Source organism: Magallana gigas, chromosome 2 (genome assembly GCF_963853765.1).
Source record: "Magallana gigas chromosome 2, xbMagGiga1.1, whole genome shotgun sequence".
Classification (NCBI taxonomy): Eukaryota; Metazoa; Mollusca; class Bivalvia; order Ostreida; family Ostreidae; genus Magallana; species Magallana gigas.
Window position 1 is genome coordinate 41,252,226 of NC_088854.1, and position 26,299 is coordinate 41,278,524.

Genomic DNA, 26,299 nt, shown 5'->3' on the forward strand with positions numbered 1-26,299 from the left:
TAACTTTACATGATTCTATCGCTTACGCTTCTCATTTTTTTTTTTTATATTTTCGATTAAAATTTCTTGTAGTATCTTTGATATTTTGCATACTAGGATTGTTTTTAGAAGACATGTCCATTATTTTGCATACCATTTCACATAGATCTGTTTCTCTACGAAAACTTCTTGTAAGTTTAATTTATTAACGTCCGATTACCAGAAAAAAAACATAAGTAATTGTACTTTCTCAATCAATTTCCGTGAATTTTATTTTTATGCTCATGGTTACATAACTGGTTCTTTGGGGCGCTTTTGTTTTGTTTTATTTATTTATTTATTTTGTCATATATTGTTCCACTTTCTCCGACAGCCGACAAATCAATTAATTTTAATATGATTTCTGTTGTTTCGATTGTCGCAACATACCGGGTATATATGATGGTGAGGGACTTTTCATGCTCATCCTCCGCATTCTGTCGTTTCATTCAACCGAGCACGTTACACTATGCTCTCAGACTGCAGTGGTAAAATGGCATTTAGTACATTGGAAGGGAATATCTCATTATACAGCAAACTAAACAGAATCGATTCATACATGCAATTAGAATTTTTTTTTCATGAATAAAAATCCTTATAACAGAACATTAAATAAATTTATATTCCATCATATGTTGCAGTCATATAATAAGACTGTTATAGATAAGTTTAACTTGATAAAGTCTAAACTTACATCAACGTTTTATGATCGTCCCTATGCAATGGCTTGTCCAAAAGCATTGTAAATAATAAAAACAGAAAAACAGAATTTGACCAAAAGCGTGACCATTCCCCTTTAAGACAGAGTACTTATTGAGATATTTTCTGAATTCAATAGTCATAATGACTGATTTCTGATCAAAATGCACTTTTGACATTATTAATTAAAAAGTGTGATTTTGTTCATCAAAGGACTATTTTTCTGAACTGTAATTTTCTCAACTCTTTTGGCAAAAATATATTAGTATAATACGTATTCTATTGGGTTTACACTGACAATTCTATTTTAGGAGGCACGGTGGTCTAGTGAACGAAGTAACCATGCATCGAATCTTTACAAAAAACTATAAAACTTTCAGATATATGATTTGTTTACCTATACATTTTTATTTAGTAAAGAAAAATCAATAAGTTTTACATATCAAATTTCGGTATTTTCCCACAGTAGATTTTCATACAGAGCTCTTCTTTTAAAGGAGTTCAATACAGTCTAAAAATGGCCGTAACCACCGAGCCCTCTTAATTACTGTACCTTTTATTTTTTGGTTTCGTCTGTACGTGTTCCTGAGTTTTAATAACTTAATTAACTGATTAAGTATGACTAAGGTAATATTTCAATTTTAATAAAATGTTTAAAGTTTTACTAATATTTCATTTCTATACGAATTTTTAAAAAAAGGTTCGAACGAAAACAAAACAAGTACGCAATAAATAAATATGTTTATAGAAAAATATATGCGGTCAAAATATGGAACAATTACCATGATTACTAAACAAAAAGATTTGAGAATGATTATCGCATAGCATGGGGATAAATAACCAAAATATAAAAGAATATGTGTAGAATATACAACATAATATACAGTGCGCGTTTATGATCTGTCAAAAATGTACATGTACGTCACACCACTGTTCCGGCGATTAGTTTTTTTTTCTAGGCTAAATATAGATCGGGAAACCCTTAGGAAGAAATATGGCGACAACCTGGACTTAAAAAGTTTCAATTGATGTTCTTGTGTATCCTATCGGTGAGCATATCAGCATTAATTTTAATGTTAATTATTGAAATCAGTTTGAAATAAAGTGAAAAAGAATCATCAGGTCCTTTGACCTCGAACAGAATTGGAATGATACCGAAAAACTTGTTATAACATCTTTACTTTCGTTTTATAATTTGCATGTTAAATTACGTACAAACGCAGAATAATCATGCGAGTATGATAATGATCTCAATGCCATATTTTTGATTTTTAAGATATAGATATTTTTAAGTAAGAAAAGGCCATCGAGTGCAAAAAAATGAATTGATTAAGTTCATAAATGTATATAAAGCATGGTGTGACCTATTTAAAAATAGTCAGATACATTTTCTATGATAACAGGGATTCCTTGTAAAAAAAATCATAGGCTAGCTCAAAAATGTCATTTGATCATCATCATAGCTGTTGTAATTTTAATTTCCCAGATTCCTACTTTTATATCTTGACTTTTGTGACATGAGAAAGCAGACATATTTTACTTGATTTTTAGCATCTCAGATTGGATTCCAAGTCAAGATATTTTTTATTTCTTCAGTTTATTCTTTCATTCCAACAAACACGGTGAAAACCATATTGCTGTGTGTTCTTTCTTGTTACATTGATTGTTCAATCATGAATACAGTGGTTTCCTGAATATTGTTGAACCTCAATTTTTATGGATTTTGTTGATGAGTTGATCCACCATAAAATCAATTTGTCATTGAAGTCAAGATCATCTATGATGAGTGACACATTAAGGACCATTTTTTCGGCTTGAATTTACGGATCTCCTGAGTTATCCTCACTCTTGTATTAGCATTAAAGGTCAACTCCGCCACAAAAGAAGTACGAAATCTGCAAAATTCATTCCTGCAAACATACTTGAAACCACAGAACTTAAAACAATTCTATAAAGTCTAGAGATTTTTTATTGATTGCAGAGTCAAGAACAAGAGATTGATTGACATGTCAACTTCAAGTAAACTTCTAGTGGCAGCCATTGACTTTGGAACCACATACAGTGGCTACGCTTTTTCATTCAAACACGAATATGACACCGATCCCCTGAAAGTCTGTTCAAACAACTGGGCCGCGGGTTCCAGAAGCCTGGTGTCACTAAAAACCCCGACCTGCGTCTTGTTTGACAAGGACAAGGTGTTTGATTCCTTTGGCTATGAAGCTGAAGATAAATATTCAGAGCTAGCAGAGGAGGAGGAGCACCAGGAGTGGTACTTTTTCAGACGGTTTAAGATGTCCCTATTTAACAAAAAGGTGGGTAATATATCTAATTTTTTAATCCACCTTAATTCATTTTAGATATCGAACATGCGCAGGTCATAAAAATTATTCTAGGATCTGATGGAAATCTGTTTGCTGGAAAGGGGGAAAGGGGGTCTGAGGCCTATTTTCAGTAATTTTACTTCGTAAATTTAAGAAATTCTAATTTTCCAGGGGATGGAGTCCAGAATCCTTCCCCCTTTTCCCCACCCCCTAGATCAGGGCATTTTGAAAATATAAGCTTAAAAATTGATTTATTTAGACTTGTAAGGGGTTTTTACTTTCAGGTTACTGTACCAAATGTAAATTCTTTATGAAAAGGAAGGAAATATTAAATTTTGGGAAGCATATATCCCTTGTGGATTTTTAAATCTACAACAAAAGATCAGCACTCAAAATTCTACATTGTTATCATTTGATATAGAATAAGTGGGATTGCATTAACATGCATGAAATAAGCCATCCATAGTATACACATGTAAATGTAGAAATGTTTATTTTGAAATTAACATATTAACATATACAAGTATGCTATATTATGCTATGCTCCAAATTTAATCTGCATAAAATCACAAACATTTCACTGACTACTAAATTTCATGTACATGCATAAAATGAGTACACTCAACTCAAGAAAATAATTGATGTAATTTATTTTGTTAAAGGAACGGCTTTCAGAGGATGTGAAGATAAAATCCACAGACGGGAAGGAAATGAAGGCAATCGATGTCTTCTCTGCAGCCATCAAGTTCTTGAGGGGCCATTTGCTTGACACTCTAGAAAAACGAGCGACGGGGGTGAGGGAGACAGATATACAGTGGGTCCTCACAGTCCCCGCTATCTGGGACGACGCTGCCAAGCAGTTCATGAGGGTAGCCGCAGAAAAAGTGAGCTATAGGAAACATATAGAAATACTAGTACATGGTTTGTTGATGCATAATTATTTGCTGATCCCCAGTTTGGTGGATGGGCTGTTTATGGTCAATTCAAAGAACCAGTAGTCCATCTAAGTAAAAATTGTGACCGCAGTTTTATTGGTTTGCCATGAACTACAAATTTGTTTAAATTTTTTAGTAATTTCACAGTTTGGTCTATTTGAAGAAATGCCTCTTTCCTCTTCTGTTACACAAGGTTAAAATTCTCTTATATAGGACAGGTAAATGTTACTTCTGAATAGCACCTGAAACATTCCATATGGAATATTCAGCCTACTGAATGATGGTGAAAGGCGGGATCGTTTCAATATTGAATAAAATTGATTCCTAGAATATTGATTTGGTTCAACTTGTTTTACATGTATAAAAAAAATTACCTACTGCTGAAACTTTGATAAAGCTCTTGCTTTCCAGTTGGTGACATTGTGCATCGACATAGTTCAGCTGTTGTTAAGTATTATCAACAAGTGCTAAACTAAGCCATGGCATTTATTATGATCAGTTTGTTCTACACTTAGTCAAAATTAACACAAGAAGTTTGTGCCAGAAAGAGATGTATCAATTATGCAACACTCTCAGCTTGCTTGTTGTAGATTTAAATACTGTGGTTTCATCAATATTCGTTGAATACCAATTTTCGTGGATTTCGTTGTTAAGTTGATCCACGAAGTTAAGTGTTCATTGAAGTTCAATTTCAACTATCAATTTGTATTGATTGGATCATTGGCCTAGAAATTACGTATCCTTGAAACTGTGGTTTTCAGAAAATCCACGAAAATTGATACCCACGAAAATTAATGAAACCACAGTATTCTCTTCCCCATGCTTGTATTGCAGGGGACCAGCATGCTGGTCATGAATTTGAAAAGTTCTTTTTAAAAGGCAGGTTTGTGGGTTTATCTGGAAGATTTTTTTGAACTATTGGTTTTAGGGATGATAGCATCATTAACATGCTTGTTTTAATTATGAACTTGAATACCTCTTTTTTAAAGTGTTTTTAGGGAAATAAAATGTTTGTAATGAATTCAGATATCTCTGTTTTAAGGGTTATTGCAAGCTATCAGTAAGCTTGTTATCATTTTGGATATAGAATCATTTTATCAAGACCTTGGACTTTCAGTAGGACGTACATGTAGCTATCTAATTTCTGCGTCAAAATTAGTTAAAAATGACGCAGTTTCAAGCGAAATATGCACCGATTGCCTTGTCTTAGCTCAAAAGCCAGACAAACCTTGTTGATTTCAGAGAGCCACGGCTGAGTGGCCGACACTGAAATAGACAGGCCTACGTCACATTGCTGTTTGACACAACTACCCAAAGTCCAAGCTCTTGTTAAAATGGTTCTATATCTGTTTTAAACTACCTTTTGTGGTAAAACCTTACTTGTTTTAAATGTGGATATCTTTTTTTCTGGCTATTACTGTGGGCAATCAACATGTATGTTATAAATTTGGATATCTTTTTCAGGCTGGTATTGCAAGGGAACAGCTTCTCATTGCCCTGGAGCCTGAGGCAGCCTCCTTATACTGTAAACATCTTCCTGTGGAGAGACTTCAAGCAGAGGGTGGGGCCCAGGGGTTTGTGGCCTTCTCTAAAGGCAGCAAATATCTAGTTCTGGACTGTGGAGGTACAGTATACTCAATGCAGCACTTGATTCAAATTACCGTAATTATCTTATCATGGCTGAGAACTGATTTATAAAAACTTATGCCAAGAAGGAAAACTGTTCCTTTCATTTTGAACTGACAAGATGGTTGAATTGTTAGTCTTTCAAGACTTTATTTGTGAGGTTGAGTTACAAGAAGTTTGTGATAAAAGTTTCATTTAATATATTAATATATGACAGCTCAATCGTACTATTGCATACAATATTTAAATGTTTTATGAACTATTCATTATCTTATCTGAAACTTTTGAAAATAGCAAAAGGCTCATAGGTACAATGAACTACATGACTTGTATAACCCTTTCTGTTGAACAGGACAAATCAAATAATGTAAATTCTGTTTGTTTTACCTAAGTTTTTTATAGTACATGTATCATAATGGTTGTCTTTTCAGGAGGGACAGTAGACATCACTGTCCATGAAGTTCAGGTAGACCTGACCCTCAAAGAGCTGTACAAGGCCAGTGGAGGGGCCTGGGGAGGGACGCAGGTGGACGAGGCCTACAAGCAAATGCTGATCAAAATCGTCGGAGCCCCCACTATGATAAAGTTTGCTGACGTACACACAGCAGACCACGTGGACATGTACAGAGAATTCGAAACGAAGAAACGGGCCATCACCGGAGACACCAAGGGAAAAGTCACCATCAAAATTCCTATTTCTCTTGTGGAAATGTTTCAGGAAGATACTGAAGAGGATATTAAAGACACAATTGAAAATACAAAATTTTCAGGGAAGATATTTTGGGTAGGAGACAAATGTCGCATCACTGCAGAAGTCTTTAAAGGTTTATTTGAAGTTGCCAGTAATAATATTGTTGCTCACGTTACAGACTTGTTAAAGAAACACGAGATTTCCAATACAAATAATATCATCATGGTGGGAGGGTTTTCAGAGTCACCCATTTTACAACATATAATCAAACAGGCCTTCCCACACATGAGAGTAATTATTCCCCCCGAAGCTGGACTAGCTGTGCTGAAAGGAGCAGTATTATTTGGACACAAACCTGCCACAATATCGTCTCGTGTTGCTAAATTCACATACGGAGTGGCAACAACCATGAACTTTAATCCTAATATTCACCCACCAGAGAAGAAAAAGAAATATGGAAACCAAATCAAATGTATAGACATTTTCTCGAAACATGTCGAAAAAGGACAACAGTTGAAAGTCAATGAGGTGCAGAGTGAGAATACTTACAATCCGGTGGAGGATGAGCAGACGTCCATGTGCTTTCAGGTTTACACGTCGACAGAGTTAAACCCAGCCTACGTCACGGATGAAGGATGCGAGAAAATTGGAGAGATGGAGGTCGCCATGCCTGACACGTCAGGCGGACGCAACAGAAGTGTCATGTGTGAAATGATTTTCGGTGGCACGGAACTGGAAGTCAAGGCTACTATCAAAAGAAATGGCCAAGTCACTAAAGCCAAATTCAATTTCCTTGGTTCTCCGGGAAAGAGTTCTTCGTGATTACGGTGTACACTGTAGTTTCTGTGAACTAGAAATGTAATGGGAACACTCTTGATACTTTAATGCTCCTTGTATATTGTTGTCATTTTATATCAAATCTCTTTCCTTGACATGCAATGAACTATATGTAACAATATCAATTAAACCATAGATATGCTGTATGCCTCCTATTTTCATTTATCTTTAAGCCATCACACAAAATACAAATGTTAGTGCAGTACTATATAGGAGAGCACACACACACACACACATATATATATATATATATATACACAAACACACGATGTACGCATTTTGTCTGCTGGATCCAATTCCGTACATTTATAAATACATGAAAAAATACTTCTTATTAATTTTACTTGGTTAAATTAAATGTTAAGTGCAGGCTAATAGATGTAAAGGCAGGTTTTGTCCATTTCAAAATCCTTGTTAATTTTTCTGAAAATATCAGAATTATTTCAAAAGTTAGGAATTCAAATTCTATATATTAGAGAGGTTAAGCATTTGAACGTGTACGTCTACGGGTACGTGTGGAGCTACACGTATGTTTACACGTACACCTACCAAATTTGGTGTACGTTTAATAAACTGTACGTGTAAGCGAACGTGTAAAATAATTATATAATTAAATTTAACATTTTCAACATGTTCAGTTTACTCTTATTGTTTATGAAATAATTCTTTAAATTTAATGAAACCAAAAGCACAGTCATCCTCAGTTTATCGCTTGCTTTACATAATGTATTTTTTAACTTAAATACTCAAATGTCTGTGGGAGGGATGGTGTTTGAAACAGTCACATTTTAAAGCACATACACTTGTACACGTATTTATCTTCCTTACCCTGGAAAATTCGATTCATTAAATTCACGTAGTAATATTAGCGAACAAAGGCCCCGGACCGACACCCTCCCCCCTACCCTGTCGAACAGAACTATATCCGTTAGACACCCGCCCCCTGGTAAATGTTTGGATCCGCGCAAGAAGGGGCGGACCGAGCGGCGAATAAACCTTACAAAAGGTCAATTAATGCATGAACATGCATCAATATTAGCTCAAAGACGCTTTACACATGTATCGTGTTATATACTTGTGTATGTACACTGACCTTAATTTTAGCACCCCAAAACACACACTTTGCGGTCTCTTAGCTCAGAGAGTATTCAGGGCTACTTACCTAGGTCTTGAGATTACCTTTGTCATATATAACCCAATTCATAAATATTTGGGTTGTACAATGGATATTTGAAGTATATGCAATCTGTGCATGTTTTATATATTATTATGACCAATATTCATTTACCAATTGGGGCTCGATTACAGAGCTGCATGTGTATATTGTATATAAAGATATAGCCTATAGAAAAAATAATAAATCGAGCTTTTATTAGTTTAGATTTAATATATAAAGAATAGAACTCATACACTGAGTTACCTCAAATTCTATGCAATGTACAAAACTACAACTTTTTGATATCAAACAAAATGATCGCACGTTTAAGTTATTACAATTTTTCACCACAAATCTGTTAGTTTTACTTCATGAAAACTGTAAAATTGTTAATATGTACATAGAAATTTCTCGTTACGTGTACAGATTGCAAATCCCATATACAAGACAACAAGGACATGTAAAGTACATGTAACTCACAGTCCTACAGAACCATTCTAACAAGAGCTTGGACTTTGGGTAGTTGAGTCAAACGGCAAATGTGACGTAAGTAGGCCTGTCTATTTCAATGTAGGCCTCTCAGCCATGACTCTTTGAAATCAACAGGAATTGTCTGGCTTTTGAGCGAAGACTACGCAATCGGTGTATATTTCGCTTGAAATCATTTTAACTTGTTTTGACGCAAGAAATAGATTGTTACATCCTACTGAAAGTCCAAGGTCTTGTTAAAATGGTTCTACTTCTTACGAAGCCGAAGGGAGATCTGATTATGCAAGGTATTTATAAATGAAGAACTACTGAGTGAAACCACGTCACAGGTGATTCGTTTCCTCCATCTCTACTGCAGCATTGTCAAAGGTTTTCATTGCAGGGTCCCCTGTTTCTAGTCCCTCCTTATTCTGGTCCTTTTCGCGACGCGAACTGTAGCGGCAATGCCATATGACACACGAGGCGGCGAAAACCGCGAATAGACACGCCGCCGCTATTCCTCCAGTAATGGCATTTTTCCTGTAGGTCTCCAGTAGTTTGCTAAAGTCGGCCCCGTCTACATTCAGACCCCGCCGAACAACTTTTATTTTATCATTCTTAAAAACCACGATACACGTGTACATTCCAAAATCGTCGTCATCTACCCTGTTTAAAGTCAGATTGAAGTTGGCGAAGTTTTCGGACAGAGTCCATCTTGGCACATTTCGCTCCACCATGTCCGACTTTGAGGTATTGTCTACTGTGTTTCCGTTTGGGAGGATCCATGTCTTGCTGACCACGTCAGCTTGATTGCTGCTGCTCAAGTTGAGTTTGTCGTTATCACATTGCAGTGTGGCACGACTGTAATATTCCACCTTAATGTTCTGACCGTAAACTACATGTAAAAGGCAACATAGACCGAGAACAGTAAAACAGGGTAGCCAGCTCATCTGAAAAAAAATCAATATTAATACATATAACTTTTAATAGCGGTTAAAGGTGGTTAGGTATAGTAGTTAATAACAATTCAGCAACATGCGAATGTCCACGGTCAATAAATGTACTTACAGATTTTGTCGACAAAACCACCATCTTTACTCTCTAGATGCCCTTAGCAAACGCCCATAAGCAGCCTTGTGTTTTCAAAAATGTCTTTGGAGAATTTGCTTTGTGTAAACATTCCTGTTCGACATGTACCCGTATTTTAACTGATAACGGTAAACTTGATTAAGATAGATGTGAATTTACCTGTTGAGTTTGTCCTCCTATCTATAGGAACACATACACTCGAACCCCTACTCTCCACGTAATGCATATCGCCAGTCATAATGAGAGAGATAAAATGGTTAAATAAACCCTTTCCCTGGACAGAAATAACGAGATAATTAACATTTCACGTGGATTTATTTTCATTACTGTACATGATTTTCATTTTCGGTAACACTATCGTAAAACTAAAAAGATCAAACAACTTGACTGTTGAACAACAACACACATGTCGTTATCGCCCTAATGTACATGTGGATTGCACATGTATATACACATGTACTAGTACATGTACAGCGCCTCCTGTTCGCTTCCTTTGGTGTCGGGACCGGTTTTGGAGGCTACTTGACATAGAAAACCGTTTTTGGAACCAGGCCACACGTTCATCCACTGGAAGCCTTGATCTCTAGCGATGATAAAGCGACCGCCCGGGTCCAACTCCTCGGCCCCTCCCTCGAAACCAAGGCTCATGAAATCCGCCACGGTACCGTCGTCATACACCACGTGGGTTCCGTTTGTGGTGCCTTGGACCCAGAACAAGCTCATCGAGTGCTCGGCTTAAATATAAAGAAACAGCAGTGTCAGTCAAAATTTGATTGTTTCGGGGTTTTTAATGCTTTATGACATAATTTTAATCGCGTTACACAACGTTCATCTAATCGCCTCTTCCAATTCCCGGCCCCGCATCTTCATAAATCGTGAGAACATTAATTTTTCATATTAAGAAATATTTTTCTATATCCAATTTGTTTTGGTGTTCTTCAACATACAATCATGTAAATGTAGCTAGTAAGATATATTTTAAAAAAACATTGTAGAATTATTTTGAATGTTGAAAACCTTGTTTTACTGTTTATATAGAAATAACCATTTTTTTCTACATTTCCTTTAATTTGACGTACCTTTAATGACTCACCTAGCTCTGTTTTAAGGTACTCCCAAATCGGAAGTGAAGATACCCTGAGAAGTCTGCCTCGATCTCTCAGACAGGTCTGTAGGGCCTCGCTATAGTTCATTTTCTGTGAAAACGGTCTCCAACAGAGGCTCAACCTGCCGTTGTAGAGGTATCCGTCCTGATGACAACCATCTTTTTAAAAAAGCATAATAATTGTTGAAACTTTCAATCATTTAAAATGTTGTTTTGCGATTTTGCATGTTCAACTACTTTAAAATGTACATTTTAAAGGAAATTTAAAGCTTAAAAATATATTATTGCTAGAACCTTTGATAACGGTGTAGTATCTGTTCCCTATCTGGCTGTTATCCGACGAAGAGAAACTGTTGTTGTACAATTTGCAGCGTCCCTCCATTAGGTTCCATTGAAACGAAAGACATTTCGGAACGCCCAAACACTTTCGCAAGCAGGTGGATGCCGAACGGACACTTCTGAATTCTTCCTCGGGAAGGTCAGCAGGAATTTCTCTGTCTCTCAGGACCTCCACCTCTGATGCATACAAACCTCTGTAAGGGTTACCTTCTCCTTGCACCTTATCTGAAAACATACCTAATACGATGCCATGTACAGCACACATCAAAAACAGGTCTCTGGTGCTTGGGTATCTGGCCTTAGCCATGGCATCGGGAAAATCTGTCTCTGACGATTCGGAACCTTGTGTTAGAACAGGGAACTTGGGTGTAAACGGAGTGACATAAAAGAAAGGAAATTCCCCCACTGTTCTTCATTGTATCTTTATTATAGGTATAATTTGATCATTGATTTTACGAATAACCCATTGCTAGGCAACTTTATTGGCAATTTTGTGGGGATAGTTATTTTCTACTTACATAGTGTGTGGTAATCCCAAAATTGGGGTTTTATTTTTAAAAAAATTAAGAATTCAAATATGTGTGTGTGAGAGAGAGAGAGAGAGAGAGAGAGACGGACAGACAGACAGACAGACATTTTCCCCACGCATGTTGCAAATTGTATCATGCAGAAAATGTAGAGATACTGATGCGTATGATACATTTACACCATTTAATACATCTACTTATAGATATAGAACTGTCGTTGGAGTACATCTCCTGCCAAAAAAAACTGCCACCAAATCACAATATACATGTAGTTATATGTGTGTGGATGGCATTTAACAAATTAATCAATTTACTTGCAGAAAATAATACTATAAACACGTTTATCAATACTCTAATACCTCACAGACTATATCGTTGATTTTTTTTTTCATTTTTGAGGTGTTTTTTAATTAATTTGGTTAGAATTTTCTTCTGGGGATCTGCACAGCGCAACAACCAAACTTAGCATAAACGAAAAAATAATAGTATATTTTAACCCAAGTGTTATTTTTTAATATAGAGAAGCATGCAGTTTAGTGTGAATCATTACATGCATGCAGACTAGAACTATTTCTCCTGACATTTCCCTTTATGATCCCCCCCCCCCCCCAAGTCTGAGCTTAAAAGGACCGAAGTTGTCTTTCTTTGTTTAATATGCTCTGTATTTCATTTCATGATTTCTACGCCCATACTTTCTTATTGTCTTTTTACGCCGACGGACTCTTTAATATCAATATTTTTTATTAATCCGTAGACCCATCCTTTTAATCACTTTTCAAACGCACTATTCATTTATATCGACACTTCAAGTTCGTATATTTTAGCGCTTCCGCTTATTGGCAATATACTTTCAACATCCTGACAAACCAATTTAACTGATATTGGACGGTGTCCAACTTCCTGTTTTACACACAAGTACAAGATATGGTTTCTTCCTGAATTATAATAACATCATATCATTATTTCAGAAACTGAATTCAATTTTGGGTTTTATTATATGATGAAAATGAACTTGATTAATATATTATATGTATATTTTTTATGCATCGCGGGAGTTCACTGGCGGTAATCATTCATTAATTTTTTCCCGAAATGAATCTATTTATATTTTGATATAAGACGAAAACGCAGTTTTATATTCCACTTAAATAGTCATTTACGCCTCAATTCAGTATGCCGTATACAGAATCTACTTTTATTTTGAATATTATGGATTTTTTTTTTAATTGTTGATCATGAATTTTTTATATCGGTTGAGGATCATTCCATATGTTTGGTTTATTCTGTAAAAATATTGTGAAATAAAGAGCTGTCCTTTGCCAATCATTCAAACAAATAATAATATTTACTTTTAAGAATATACATTTTAAAATTGTTATTACAATTTGAATATATTGTAACTTCATTCCACAATGAAATCTCAAACTTTCCCATAATACGGGACCTTTAATCGCTTGAAAATTTGATTTTTTTATAATTAGATAAACATTAAATGTTTATTTATTTTATTTTCAACTAGGATAATTTGCCAATTGAGTTGGTGTACCAAAACAGGAGCCGGACCTTTCGATCTAGAATCTTTTCCACCGTAAATTGCATCAAAATGATCTCTTTTTTACTTTTTTAAATCAAACCCAACTCTTCTCTAACATAAAATTTGATCAATATGCAATGAATTCCAAGAAACAGCTCATTATCATGCAAACATTTAGATACCAGATGTCTTAGTATCTGTAGATTCTAATGATTGCTAGATGTGTTCAATTTCTTGGTCCATTTGTCGTTTGAATATTAAACATTAGGCACCCTTGTTATGTGTCAACATCAATCATTTTTATGGCTAATGTTTGAAACTATGTATTTATCTCCGAGGTGGCCTGAACAGTGAGAAATAAATTGTCATTGGTCACACATAGGAGAGACATTGTCAATAGCAAGAGATGGCCACATTCTGGAATTGCTGTACAAAAACCCCTCTTCTTTGCAAACATTTTGATATTGATATGCGAATGCTCAACTGTTGAGAAGGCACATATACAAAAGATCTCTCTCGCATGTTAAATGCTGATAGGGCCCTTGGATTTTGAATGCAGTAATTATCTTTTCTTTGTTAAACCAAAAACTGTATCAGTTTAAGATAGCAATCAAACGTTTAAATCCTTGGGCTGGTTTATGTGAATGTGACACTTTTGTTGGTGGTGGATGTGCACCGGTACAAGTATAACGAAATACCCGGTATGTTACAACTAGACCAGTGGGTCATCTCAGACTTATAGGAAGCACGAATTCTACGATCGGAAGGCGTCCAACGGTAGGTTTATCTATCATAAACTTCTTAGATTAGAACTGTTCTGTCATAAGTATATCTGAAGAAAAAAATACCAAAATAGCTTACCATATGATATAAGTATACTTAAGTATACTTCAATGATAGACAGAAAATTTGAAATCCGAAAAATTGCAAAATCTGAATTTGTAACACATTTACAGTTAAGAATATTTTTTTTTATTATTTTAAGGATCATGATAGGTTAATCCAAAAAATTAGAGACAAAATTTAATGAATTTAATTAAATCAAGGTGTGCGTTTATTGGTATACGGTGTATAATGGAGGTTTTATGTACAGTAGAGAATAAAGTGTATAAAACTGCATTCTCAAATCATGGGAAACTATACATCTCAAGGACAGACCGTGTTAACAAGATCAATCAACTCATTGTTCTAATCAGTATCTGGTGTCCTCATCTTTATTCGAACTGTGAATACCGATCCCGATATGATCTCCAAATTTGCGGTAGAGTTTCTGGTCGTCATTCAAAAATACTCCTAAAAGGAAAAAAACCGGTATATATTTTAGCTTTGAAATTTGTTTTGTAAGAAGTATTTTGTTTGTGTGCAAACTTTGTAAATTATACAAATAAAGTCTACTAGATTTGTTTGAAAAAAGAAAATGTAAAAAATCCATTCTTTCTGTAAGTATACATAAAGAGGTGGGTTCTTTAACATTATATTTAAAATTTTAAAGAGAAATTCATTTGAATTAACGTTTGGTATTATTCAACACTTAAAATTACAAGCGTGATCATGATTATGATAACTTTAAAGTTGGCCACCAATATGTTCTAATAAAATGACTATGATTGTTAAGAGACGATACATACAAACAAAACATGAAACCATTTTCGGAATTGTCAATTTTGCAACGCAGATGGTACATGTGTGTATTTGAGATAAATACCTCCATAATAAATGATGTTGTAATATGTAGAGAATTGGTTAAAATTTCCCCTCCTTTTATCTAAATATAAAATTAAATCATCCGTATCCAACCAAGTTTAAATTTAATCTTAAAATAATTAATGATGATTTTTTTAACACATACGGTAGTGTGTAAATTTGAGAGTTAGGAGGAGAACGACAAGGATAGAGAGAGAGAGCGAGTTCAACCTCTATACTAAAACAAACTCGGTTTTTATTTTCTCTATACACGTAACTATGTGCAAACTGGTCTGAACAGTTTCAGTGAAAGTGCACTCATTGTCTACAATTACGTCATTTAGATCAGGTGCATTAAATGGAATATGTCATTTATTGAAACATTTAAAAGCAAACATCCGAAGCGCGCGTGATAGCAAGAGTTCTTTACTCCAAGTTCGATTAATACATGCAGTTCATATTGTCTAATTAAAGGAAACTGTATTGAACCACATTCACAAGTACATAAAAAGAACAAATGTGTGGTAAACTAGAGCCCATTTTACATTTGCGTCTATATATATATTTTTTATTTTTAGAATCTGATTTTAGACCCCTTATTCTACTTTAACGGACTAGTTTCATATAGCATTTTGACATTCTGCTAATTTTTTCTTGTGATATATACCAATTAAAAGTCAATCATCAATTTAAAAAAATCAATTTAAAAAAGGGCTTTTGAGAAAAATATTTTTAATGCAAATGAAAAATATCTGTCATTTATACAGTACTCTTGAAATATTTTAAGGCTGTAAGATTAATTTAATTAATCAACAGCCACAGCATGTCAAAGAAAACAATCGATATTTAAGAATGAGCAAATTGATCAATTATACACCTTTTTATCGATTTTCATTTTTAGTTCGCATTCAACCTCGAACGTTAGGCTTGCATTCATAATTAGGCATTTCTTTTTAAGTGCTCAGCGGGTGGCCCCCCTTGTCAGCGGGCGCGAAGTTAGGGATTTTTTTTTCTAATGCATTATAACAATATCTTATCGATGTCTCTAAAGCTCCTGTCCGTCGGCAGGGTAAGGTTCAAATTCAAACATTTTTATTTCTCACATGCCTGTAATTTAGGTCAGACACTCGTGGTTGACCCAATTTCGATTAATTTTTGCTGTGCGTGCCGTTCGTGTTAATGGACTTGATGGTTTCTTTAATCTCTTTTAATAATACCTCCGACACAGGCCCATGTACAATGTACATGTTGAGGGCAAGGTCGGTTAAGGCATTGTTATGGGTCTTCATACATTAACATGTATATAATTAGGTTGTGGAACGTATTTATTAAGCTCTATTACCAAATATGAATGTTTTTAAAAATTGTATAGAATTGAAAATTTTGGGGTGTTTTTAATATGCATCGCGTTATTTTCAGTAGTTATATTTTCCATTAGGAATATCTCATAAATCGATAAATAGGTTTTTTTCAGTTTCCATTACATACATGTACATACAACATTTTTCTTGAAACGTTTGAGAATGTTAGATTGCACCAAATTGGGCTAAGACAAAAAACAACGAAAGAGGCTTAGTTTAAAGAGTTGCCCAATGAAGTATTTTGTAAAGGTTTATAACTAAATACAGGAAAGTTGATTTTTTTTTAAATCTGTTAATGCAAGACAAATAATCTAAAAATAAGGATTTAGAATTACCGATGGCTAAATTGTCTTGAAAAAGTCATCAAACCTTAAGGTTACTGGCATTATCCCTTAGGTCAATTACATTGTCAAATATTTTCAAGCTCTCCAGCTGACAAAAAGAATAGTAAAATCAAACACTCTAGTGAAAGTATTTCGAAAAGTTTATACTTTGGAATGTCAAGTGGATTTGACTTCAGGTAATATGAGTGGAGATCCGAGCAATTGTTTAAACCCAAACAGGTTAGATGAAGTATTTAGACTATTGATCAGTGTTGTTTTAAGTTGTTATGCAAACATTTAATAACTTTTTAAGTTAGGAATTTTCGAGAAAAAACATTTGTTTTCAAAACACAGAAGAACTTCAACTGTGTATACATTTTTTTTTGTTGGTTATGAGTAATTACAGTGGATATAATACTTGTTTTATTCCTCAGTAGCCACAAAATTCAATAACAATACACAACTAGGTCGATTCGCGAGGATACGACGTACGAATGATAATTAATTATTGATATATGTATATATATTAAATCACTTAGCTTATAGGATATTTGAGATACAATTGATATTGTTTGATTGCGAGGAAAAGTGAGAGAGAAAGAGAGAGAGAAACAAATCATGCGTCAATGGAAATCCATTAGGCCCATATATCTCATTCAAAACTCAGGAAAGGGCCGGGGACACTCCGCACACTGTGCTTTATAACATTGCCAAAAGGAAACAACGCGGTTCTAATGTGTTTGTAATCTTTTGACAAACAACTACTCCCTTTTCCCCATTCATAATCTTACAGGGATGAAATTGATCGATGACACGAAAGTTACATGTAGAGATACTGTAAATCTTTAAATTCGTTTATTTGATTCTCACAAATTCCCATAAAATCCCATTCTATTTATTCTTCCGTGTGTTGAATGTCGTCTGGTCATTTTAAATGACGTCATAACCAACACAGGCTCTGACAAGCCGTCGTGATGGTTGTTTTTTTCCCCTATTGAATTGCCATTTAAATTTCATCAAATTGAATTAGAGACACTATTTTATATGTTGTAACCTATTATTGAATGAAAGGTTTAAAAGAGTTAAATTACGTTTTTCACACCTGTAAGGTATTAAACATCAAATTGTTTGTGCACAGTTTTAAAAGCACTAAATCCACTTCCAAAAGGCAAAACCATCACGCAATCTCAGACAATGCGATCTATTAAGTATTACTCTTATATTGAATAATATTGAAAAAGGAAAGGTAACTTTAAAGGGTGGGGTGGAAGAAATATTTACCTAGGAAACTTCTTGGATGATATATTGCGTGAAAAGATTGTTTGTCTTTAAATAATCTCAATAAAATCTCTCTCTCCCCCTCTCTCTCTCTCTCTCTCCCTCTCTCTCTCCCTCTCTCTCTCTCTCTCTCTCTCTCTCTCTCTCTCTCTCTCTCTCTCTCTCTCTCTCTCTCTCCAAACATCATTTGCCTGATATCTAACAAACAAATAGGTAGCTGACAATTTGAGAAAACTTTTTTTTTAAAATTCAATGCTTATATAAACCATCAAACTCAAAGACAGGCATTTCTTTATGATCACAAATCAATGCTCACCGTTTGTTGACATTCTGATATTGCTAAGCTGACAGAAACTTTTGAAGTTGGAAGTTTATGTCTCAACTTAATCAAAAAGTCGATCGGGATAAGCCGAAAATTACGTATACAACCGAGAGATTTGGGTAGTTTTATAGTATTATTCTTGCAGTCTGCCAGTTACATGTAAACGTATTCTGCTATCATTTGTGAAATTGTTCCCAGGGATTTTGTTGTTTCGACTTTTCTTCACAAGGTACATATGGTTACTGATTTTTAATTTGTCATTGCAAACTGGCTTTCAATTCTTTTTATTCTAGAACTATTTTATCATTGTAAATGTACATTAACCGTGATAAATGGCAAAAGTCATTTCGATTATTACTTTCATTCAAAGTTTTTCCCATTGTGAAGTTCATTCAGCTAATCGACATCAGAACAACACAGAAATTCGTGGCCAGCGATTGGGGATTGCATTTCCATATTCATATTCCATATTCAATGTTTCATTCATAAACAGAATTGGTTTTCTTGGTTGTGTGAATCAATTATTCCATTGAGGACAAAAACTGTGTCTAAAAGCACTTCATTGACTGGTGAATTCTTATTAAGAACATCTTTAATTAACAATTGATTTACTTTAGAAATTAAATCTATTTAGTCAGCCGTAGATTATTACCAATTGACAGTGATGCTGTGTTTTGATATTCCGATGTATTTACTGTAACCAATAGTTATCCGGTCATTTGAAAAATTGAATCTATTACGGTATTTAGGCTGACCCATGGCGATATCTCTCAGATTCAGTCACACCTTTTTATCTTATATAAAGAATGTACATATATTTATCCATGTAACTTCAAATCCCCAAGTGGAAAACCAAGCGTGAATCATTTCATGGTATATGGAGATAAGCTTGATGACTCCCCAGATTATTAAGATTTTTAAATCACTTGTTCGTCATTTTTAAATATCTTAGTAAATTGCCTATATTTATCGACATAATGTCATAGAAAAATCCCCAATGTAAATATAAATATTCACGGCGAATTTACTCAATTAACCTTTCCTGGTCGCAATAATATAACTAACTAATCTGCTTCTAGAAATTTTTAGAGACTTTTCAAACAAGTACCATGATAAAAAAAAATTAATTCTATTTATACCGAGAAATTCTAAAAATAACTATTTACATGTATATGAATATCATTAATGATAAGGCAAATACTAGTCTATTATTTCAAATACAATTCATAAAGATTTCAATTCTTAAATGTCAATATGAAAAAATACGTAAGGTAACAACTTCATTGATTTTTTTTATGTCAATAAGGAAAAAAACATAAGGTGACAACTTCATTGATTTCCGGAAAGATGTTTTTTTGTTTTTCTTGGAGACAGTTTCCTTCCGAAGAGTCCTATCGATAAGTACCGAGGCCTACTTCTACAAGTCCTAATTATTTACGTCTATAAATAAAAAATAGCGGTCAATATAAAAAAAAAATCAAGAATGTAAAAAGCCGTTTAATCCTTTCTTTTTGACAGAATAGTACATTATCTTAAGTTGATTTATTGATTTCAGATTCAAATATTTGAATTAGTTTCTCCCTTTTTATACCGTGCTGCTGAGCGCCACAATAGTTAGAGTAAACAAACATGAAGTAAAATTAGATCTGAAGACTTTCCTGTGGTTAGTTAGATATTTGTCGCGTGTAATCGGCATTTTATTTGTTTTTGTAGTTAACACAATAAAATTGCATGCAAGGAAAAGTTCTCTTCGACCCTAGACGCAATGGATATCATCCCCTTTCCCCGTGCTCTTTCTCAATGTGAGTTTGGTTTCAACGAGTCCACTGCAATACCCCCTGTGTTTGAAAAAAGGAAAAGGCCATCACCGATTCGCAGACAATTTACTGTAGCTTTGCCATGGCCCCCTAAAAAAGAGGAACAACAGAAACAAAAATTTCTTCCCGACATCAACCCAACTGTTCAACATTCAGAGAAAAATAAGAAATCAGATTTTCTTTTATCAAAACAGAGGACGGGTATAGATGTACCTGTTACTGCTACCAAAAAGCATCGTTCCCCGAAATCTATGACAAGCTTATACGGATTAAAAGCCGACTCCAATGACGTCACGGCAATTACCCGGACCTTCCAACCTTTGAATGACAAGAAAAATTTAAATACCTCAATCGATCGATTAGAGTTCAAAGCCATTCAACGAAACGACGGTACACATATAAAAGGCGAGACCCGGCCAGATCAGGCAATACACACTTTGATACCGACCGAGAGAAGAGGTCCTTTAAACCACAACACAGGAAAACATTTCCGAGTCGTCACAATACTGTACAATACGATGGCATCTCTGAAACTGGACAACAGGCAGGAGCTAGCTTCTAATGACCACGCCAGGCACCACAACAAGAGGCAGCAGCAGTGGATACGTAGCGAACAAGTCAAAAATTGGAGAAGATCCACCGTGAATAGAGTCTCCAAGAAGACCGGTTATACCAGTGGAAGTTCCTCTGGACAAAAATCAGACGTGATCAGCGGAAACTCGGACGATACCATCCACACAACCTCATCCAACGAGGAGAGCAACAATGTCTTCGAATATCCCATGGACGCTGAAAAGAAAGAAAGTTTCGACAAATGTCTGAAATGGATGGAGACTTTACCGCAGAAATTTTCTGGAATGCACATTTTTACCCCCTGTGTTAGTGACTGACATTTTCATTGAGGGGGATATTTAGTATAGCCGAATTTCCAAAAAAAAACAACGGTGCTTGGTGAAGCAACCATAAACCCGCGCGGACAAAGAATTCCGAGCCCGAGAATCAGCAGGTCTGATCCAGAAAAACAGAGGTATGGGCTTCCATGTCTATCTTCGACAAGAGTGCCTACTCCTGCCAAAAAAGCAAGAACGGTGCTAACCCAGTTCATCAAAACATCGCCACCCGTTTTAACAACTGTTATTCGAGAAGAAAAACAGATCGACCAATTGTACCTATGAGAGAATCAAAAGCGAACATTTGCGAACGTTATAGCTTGATAATATTGAAGAAGAAAATACGTCAAGTGAACTTTTGGTGATCATCATAAACATTTACCATTTTTGTTCCTATTTATCATGAAGTGTACGCACATTTCCAATGTGATTTTATTCGGTAATTTTTAGACTGCAGGGACGAATATACGTGTACATTGTATCCGTGATACTAGTCATACCAAGATGGTGACCGAGGACGCTTATATCATTCCATTGTTAGAATCATCCTCAATGTGCCAAAACAGAATCAAATTATTTATTTTATTTGTTGTATCTTATCGTTTTCTAATTTATGAACTGTTAATCTGAACGTTTCAAAAGATAAATCTTCACAATTGTGTAGATTTAAAATTAGAATACTAAGTATCGCCGGTGCCAATTTGAAACTTGTTATCAAATTCCAAGTATATTTACAGTTTATGTGCCCGGTATTCTACATAAATATTTCACTTGTCTATCTGTGATAAAATTTTCGAGACTAACTAAGTGATAAGATTGAAAGTCTTTGATTTTCCCCTGACTCTGTTCCAATATTCTACCCAGATTGCTTTTAACAACAATGTTCTACTTCAATTCCTTCTGTGATAAAAGATGTTATATATGTTGATTTGATTGTTAAGTGAAATAAATGTTATATACGTTTCAATAGAGTTTGTGTTATCGTTTGGGAAAAGTCGATTTGAATAGAAGCTTTTGAGATGTGGCCTTGTATCGGGTCTGTAAAAGCATTGAACGGAGATTGTTTAGGAAGAATTACTTAAGACGTCCAATGCAAAAAGCCTTATCGCTAAAATGACATGAATTCCCTATATAATAATTTGAGGAGTTGAGCTGAAAAACGGTTCAAAGTAAATCGGAATGTTCAAAGTTAATAATTACCCGAGAGTAAAAGGTATCCAGTAATTTATTTCAAATTTTGGAAGAACCCATTTTTGTTGGCATTGACTGCCGCTATTTGAATTTAATGACTCTGCGACAAATCTTCCTGTCAATTTCGAGGTCGGGAAAAGTTTAATGTATGTGAATTATTACAGTAATGATAAAGCAATCTTTTTTTTTTTAATGTAAAAAAAAGAATTATCTCCGCTCCAAGTATATACAGACTATTATTTCTACAATTTTTTATTCTGAAAAATGTTTATGTTAAAGATATATATGTCGTTAAAGAATGCCGCAGTATTTATAAAGAATTTTAACAATGCGTACATGTATATTGGAAAAAACTTCTGGTTTGAGCCTAACAAACTTGCAAAAAGCTACATTTTTAATAATATACAGGTACAAGCTTAAAATCACTTATTGGTTATTAGCATATTTTTCTTTTAAATTTGGTCTTCTTTTAAATTCGGTTAACGTTAAAACAAATTTTAACTGGTCTTTAAAAGTATCATTTTCACGTATAATTACATATATTTGAATATTTCAGTCCTCGATTTGTCATACAATTCTCTTGCATTTCTTTTTTAAAAAACCTTGGAATTGAGGGAATGTGTTCAAATTTCTTCACACGAACCACCACTTTAAATGCTCGCTATTGAGGGGGTAGATTGGTTGGTATTCGTTGTATTTATTTAGATAGTATTAGAACGTTCGAGCTGTTTAGAACATTTAAGTCGCCAATCAAATATTGTTAGTTCTCTTTATTCAAACCTCGGGCTACTTCTGTGTATTCGGTTGTCCTAGTGTAGGAATTCTGCATTTGTTGATTTTAATATATGTTGCTCAAAAATCTGCGTATTCTTTTTTAAAACAAATCATCTTGGGGGCGCTAACAAGTGGTATGTCAAGTTATTTGCCGAAACGATACTTTAAAAAAACATTCGAATGATTTAATTTTCTTAATTTTCTATCAACTTGCTCTTTGATGCTTCTATATTGAAATGCAGGCCTGGCATTGCCGAGAACAGCAAACTGTATAACTCCTACGTGCATGTGGAATGGCCGCTTGACATATATTCTTTTAATTACCCAATCCCAAACCTCACTCCCCCCTTTTCAGATTCACATGTCTTTACACATAACCAAATTTAAAGCTGGAAGTACCTATACATCATGATTATTTATAATATATCAAGCCCCGGCGGGGGCGGAGGTGTGATACTCTCTCTCTCTCTCTCTCTCTCTCTCTCTCTCTCTCTCTCTCTCTCTCTCTCTCTCTCTCTCTCTCTCTCTCTCTCTCTCTCTCTCGTTTTTCCAGTATTCAGCATGGAGATTTTTAATATTGCTTCGTAAATCAAACATTATAATGCAACGATGTACGTATATTAATTGTTTCATGTTAGTTTTAAAAAGAGATTGTTTCAGACCGAACGAGTATCCTTTGTTTGTTTGATTAAAAAGAAAAAGAAATCGGATGTTGTGAACAGTGCCTTAAATGCTGAATGGGCTGCAGCAATCATTATTACTCCTACATCGTAGATTCAGGTGAAACCACTAAACAATTAAGTCATTATTACACCTTTTCAATCAATCTGAGAAAATGGTTTTGACAAGAAATCGACATGATTGCCGCTCTCCCGCGACGAGTCTTGCTAAAACAAACGCATAAAGCTTCGATTTATATTCGATTTGGACTCCCGATAAAATTCAAGTCAATTAAGTTTACAGGAGAGAAAATTAGTTCGATGTATGAATACAAAATGATAATGACATACATTGTTTTTGTTTTGTGTTTTAATTGTTTTGCTTTTTTACTAAATCAGTTTTGAAGTGTTTTCTATGTAGATTGACGTTCGGTTAATTTAAGGTTTTAAAAATAATAACCGCGATACTTTTAAACATGTACTCGAAAACGATGTATTATCCTGCCAGAAAAAGAATGTATTAAGATTTTAAATTAAAAACTTATATTATTTCACAGCATTCCCAATTCCCACCCCCATAATACTAGCATATCGTTCTTAAAACAAAAGGTAATTTGACACCCGGTTTTATCATTTACAATTATTACCAAATTGGCAAAGCAGACGACAGCACGAACCAGTGGGAGCAATATTCAAATCAAAAGATATAATTTAGAACTTGAGGAGCAGGTGCCCGCTCGTTTCTTTCATCTGTGGAATGAGATTTGCACGTTTGTGTCAATAAAACTTGAATATGTAGTCCAGCGGTATCGCTTTTGCTTATGCATGCTGTCACTACCCAACGTCGAATCTTCTCTATTTGTCTTTGAATGCGAAGAATACTTGCTTCATACGAACTGTCTCCTAGACTTAATTACTCTTCTTTCCTTTTGTTGGGATATCTCATGCATATGCTCTTCAAAGACAGCTCCAGCAAATTTATTTGATTAGAAAGCAAACAGACCCCGGAGTTTGTTCCTTAAATGTTCGTTTCTTTTCTGTTTTTTAATAAATGAAACCTGGATATTTTGAAGTACTGTACAATCGAAGATTTATGCAAGCGATAGATAAAGAAATTCAAAGACAAAATTGACATGTCTTGACTGTAAAACAATAAAGGTTACGTTTTTGTTCAAATATGAGAAAAGAAAATTGTCACAGGAATTTAACCCTTCCTTTGAAAATTTAGGTTTAACACGACCGCGTTTTTAAATCTTAGGTTTATTAATATAAGTGGCAAATGGTCGTGCTAAGTCATTAACTTGCAGGCTAATAAACTCTATCCATTAGTCATCCGTATTAGGTTAAGCAATACCTACTTAATACTTATATGTAACATAGTGACACACTTTTATTGAGGTTAGGTTAAAAAGTGTACATGTAAATGGTAAAGTCTCCCAAACTCAAAACACTTTAAACGGTGTTTTATCTTCTGGGAAAACAGTTTGAGGACATTGCTGTGAGAAAAGCCAACAGATCCGAATTCTTGGTTTTGTTGCTCATTGTTGATAGCTCTTTTGTCCTATCATCTCTTGGGAGGCTTTCAAAAGATTTGTGTACACACTAGGTCCTCTTGAACGCCTTCTTTGCTCTTCCTACAATAGGTTCGCCTGATATTGTCAATTTAGGAACATGTCTTTCCCTTCAGATTTAAGTCGATTTTCCTCATTCAAATCTCCGGTGTCAACAGAAGTGAATCGGCATACTACCGCGGGCTTCTCCTTATCTTGGATCCAATTTTAAGGTCAATACTTATTTCATCTCTATATGGGTTGGTGCAATGTCTTGAAAAGGTGTTAAGTAAACTCGCATGGCTATATATAGATGGTTGGTAAGCACTGAGGATATTCTGTCGATCGACCATTACGTCGATGGGTCAACAAAGCCGGACAGGGTCAAGAATATAGGGAAAACGTTAGCTCCTGTGGGTCAACATGAGAGGCTTGGTGCTTAAATATAAACTATTTTATTTGACTAACTTATTAGTTTAGTTAAGAGGTTCATTAGGTTGAATGCCACTTTATAGACCAAACGTGATCAACGGGATGGTGAAAACAGAGTGAACAACCTTAATTACCAATAACACAACGCCTCTGCACAACACCCTAAGTATTACACTTACATTGTAATTGATTGTAAATAAATTTGTTTATTAAAAAAATGTTGGTTTTGATCGATGGAACCACCTTGTACCAGCATAAGTAACAATTAGGTGTGTCACGGATCGAAAGTGTACCAAACCGATTCCTTCATAGATAACCATAATAATAAAAATAATCTAGCTGCAATAAAATGTTTCAATATTAACCTATATCTATTTTAAATTCACCTTTAAAGGTAATCATTTAAACATTATTTTCTGCTATTTGCATCCTTATTTTTTTTTTCAAAACTTCGTAAATAATTCTAAAGGTAATCATTTAAACATTATTTTCTGGTACAATGTCTTTGCATCCTTATTTTTTTTTTCCAAAACTTCGTAAACAATTTTAATTAATCGATAGAGGGGAAAATCGTTTACGCAACGATTTCTTCCGGTACAAATGAACTTCATAAAATATTTTTACGATGTACGAGGACTTCGTAGTTCAGGGCAAGTCCAGTGCGTTTAGGAGGA

The 26,299-nt window shown here is 34.6% G+C and overlaps 4 protein-coding genes across 5 annotated transcripts; 2 read left to right on the forward strand and 2 right to left on the reverse strand.

Annotated features, from left to right (window-relative positions):
• Positions 1–1,608: 1,608 nt before the first annotated feature.
• LOC105321551 (heat shock 70 kDa protein 12B) lies at positions 1,609–7,273 on the forward strand. 2 transcript variants are annotated; one of them, XM_066076650.1, is made up of 6 exons: positions 1,632–1,766; positions 2,485–2,603; positions 2,699–3,029; positions 3,701–3,922; positions 5,438–5,597; positions 6,031–7,273. In XM_066076650.1, exons 3-6 carry the CDS (start codon positions 2,724–2,726, stop codon positions 7,110–7,112), a joined length of 1,770 nt encoding a protein of 589 aa, XP_065932722.1. In that variant the 5' UTR covers positions 1,632–1,766; positions 2,485–2,603; positions 2,699–2,723; the 3' UTR covers positions 7,113–7,273. The 2 variants fall into 2 exon arrangements, with proteins under 2 accessions (XP_065932721.1, XP_065932722.1); XM_066076649.1 differs by lacking the exon at positions 2,485–2,603 and having other exon boundaries at positions 1,609–1,766.
• Positions 7,274–8,637: 1,364 nt separating this feature from the next.
• On the reverse strand, positions 8,638–9,983 carry LOC109617807 (hypothetical protein). Its single transcript, XM_020064589.3, has 2 exons — positions 9,820–9,983; positions 8,638–9,701 (listed from the first exon to the last, which is right to left on the reverse strand). Exons 1-2 carry the CDS (start codon positions 9,841–9,843, stop codon positions 9,096–9,098), a joined length of 630 nt encoding a protein of 209 aa, XP_019920148.3. The 5' UTR covers positions 9,844–9,983; the 3' UTR covers positions 8,638–9,095.
• Positions 9,984–10,148: 165 nt separating this feature from the next.
• Positions 10,149–11,850, reverse strand: LOC105321550 (uncharacterized). The gene is made up of 3 exons (XM_020064588.3): positions 11,240–11,850; positions 10,934–11,104; positions 10,149–10,574 (listed from the first exon to the last, which is right to left on the reverse strand). Exons 1-3 carry the CDS (start codon positions 11,589–11,591, stop codon positions 10,300–10,302), a joined length of 798 nt encoding a protein of 265 aa, XP_019920147.3. The 5' UTR covers positions 11,592–11,850; the 3' UTR covers positions 10,149–10,299.
• An 8,227-nt stretch (positions 11,851–20,077) lies between these two features.
• On the forward strand, positions 20,078–21,986 carry LOC105321549 (uncharacterized). The gene has a single exon (XM_011419868.4). The coding sequence runs from the start codon at positions 20,078–20,080 to the stop codon at positions 21,017–21,019; it is 942 nt and encodes a 313-aa protein (XP_011418170.3). The 3' UTR covers positions 21,020–21,986.
• The last annotated feature ends 4,313 nt before the right edge of the window (positions 21,987–26,299 follow it).

Excerpts from the sequence above, each read along its gene's own strand:
- LOC105321549 (XM_011419868.4), top strand. The coding sequence starts at position 20,078 with ATGGATATCATCCCCTTTCCCCGTGCTCTTTCTCAATGTGAGTTTGGT.
- LOC109617807 (XM_020064589.3), bottom strand. The coding sequence starts at position 9,843 with ATGGTGGTTTTGTCGACAAAATCT. Across the intron at positions 9,702-9,819 it reads TGGTTTTGTCGACAAAATCT|ATGAGCTGGCTACCCTGTTT; the intron begins GTAAGTACATTT and ends ATTTTTTTTCAG.
- LOC105321550 (XM_020064588.3), bottom strand. The coding sequence starts at position 11,591 with ATGGCTAAGGCCAGATACCCAAGCACCAGAGACCTGTTTTTGATGTGT. Across the intron at positions 11,105-11,239 it reads ATACTACACCGTTATCAAAG|ATGGTTGTCATCAGGACGGA; the intron begins GTTCTAGCAATA and ends TTTTTTAAAAAG. Across the intron at positions 10,575-10,933 it reads GTACCTTAAAACAGAGCTAG|CCGAGCACTCGATGAGCTTG; the intron begins GTGAGTCATTAA and ends TTTATATTTAAG.
- LOC105321551 (XM_066076649.1), top strand. The coding sequence starts at position 2,724 with ATGTCAACTTCAAGTAAACTTCTAGTGGCAGCCATTGACTTTGGAACC. Across the intron at positions 3,030-3,700 it reads TGTCCCTATTTAACAAAAAG|GAACGGCTTTCAGAGGATGT; the intron begins GTGGGTAATATA and ends ATTTTGTTAAAG. Across the intron at positions 3,923-5,437 it reads TGAGGGTAGCCGCAGAAAAA|GCTGGTATTGCAAGGGAACA; the intron begins GTGAGCTATAGG and ends TATCTTTTTCAG.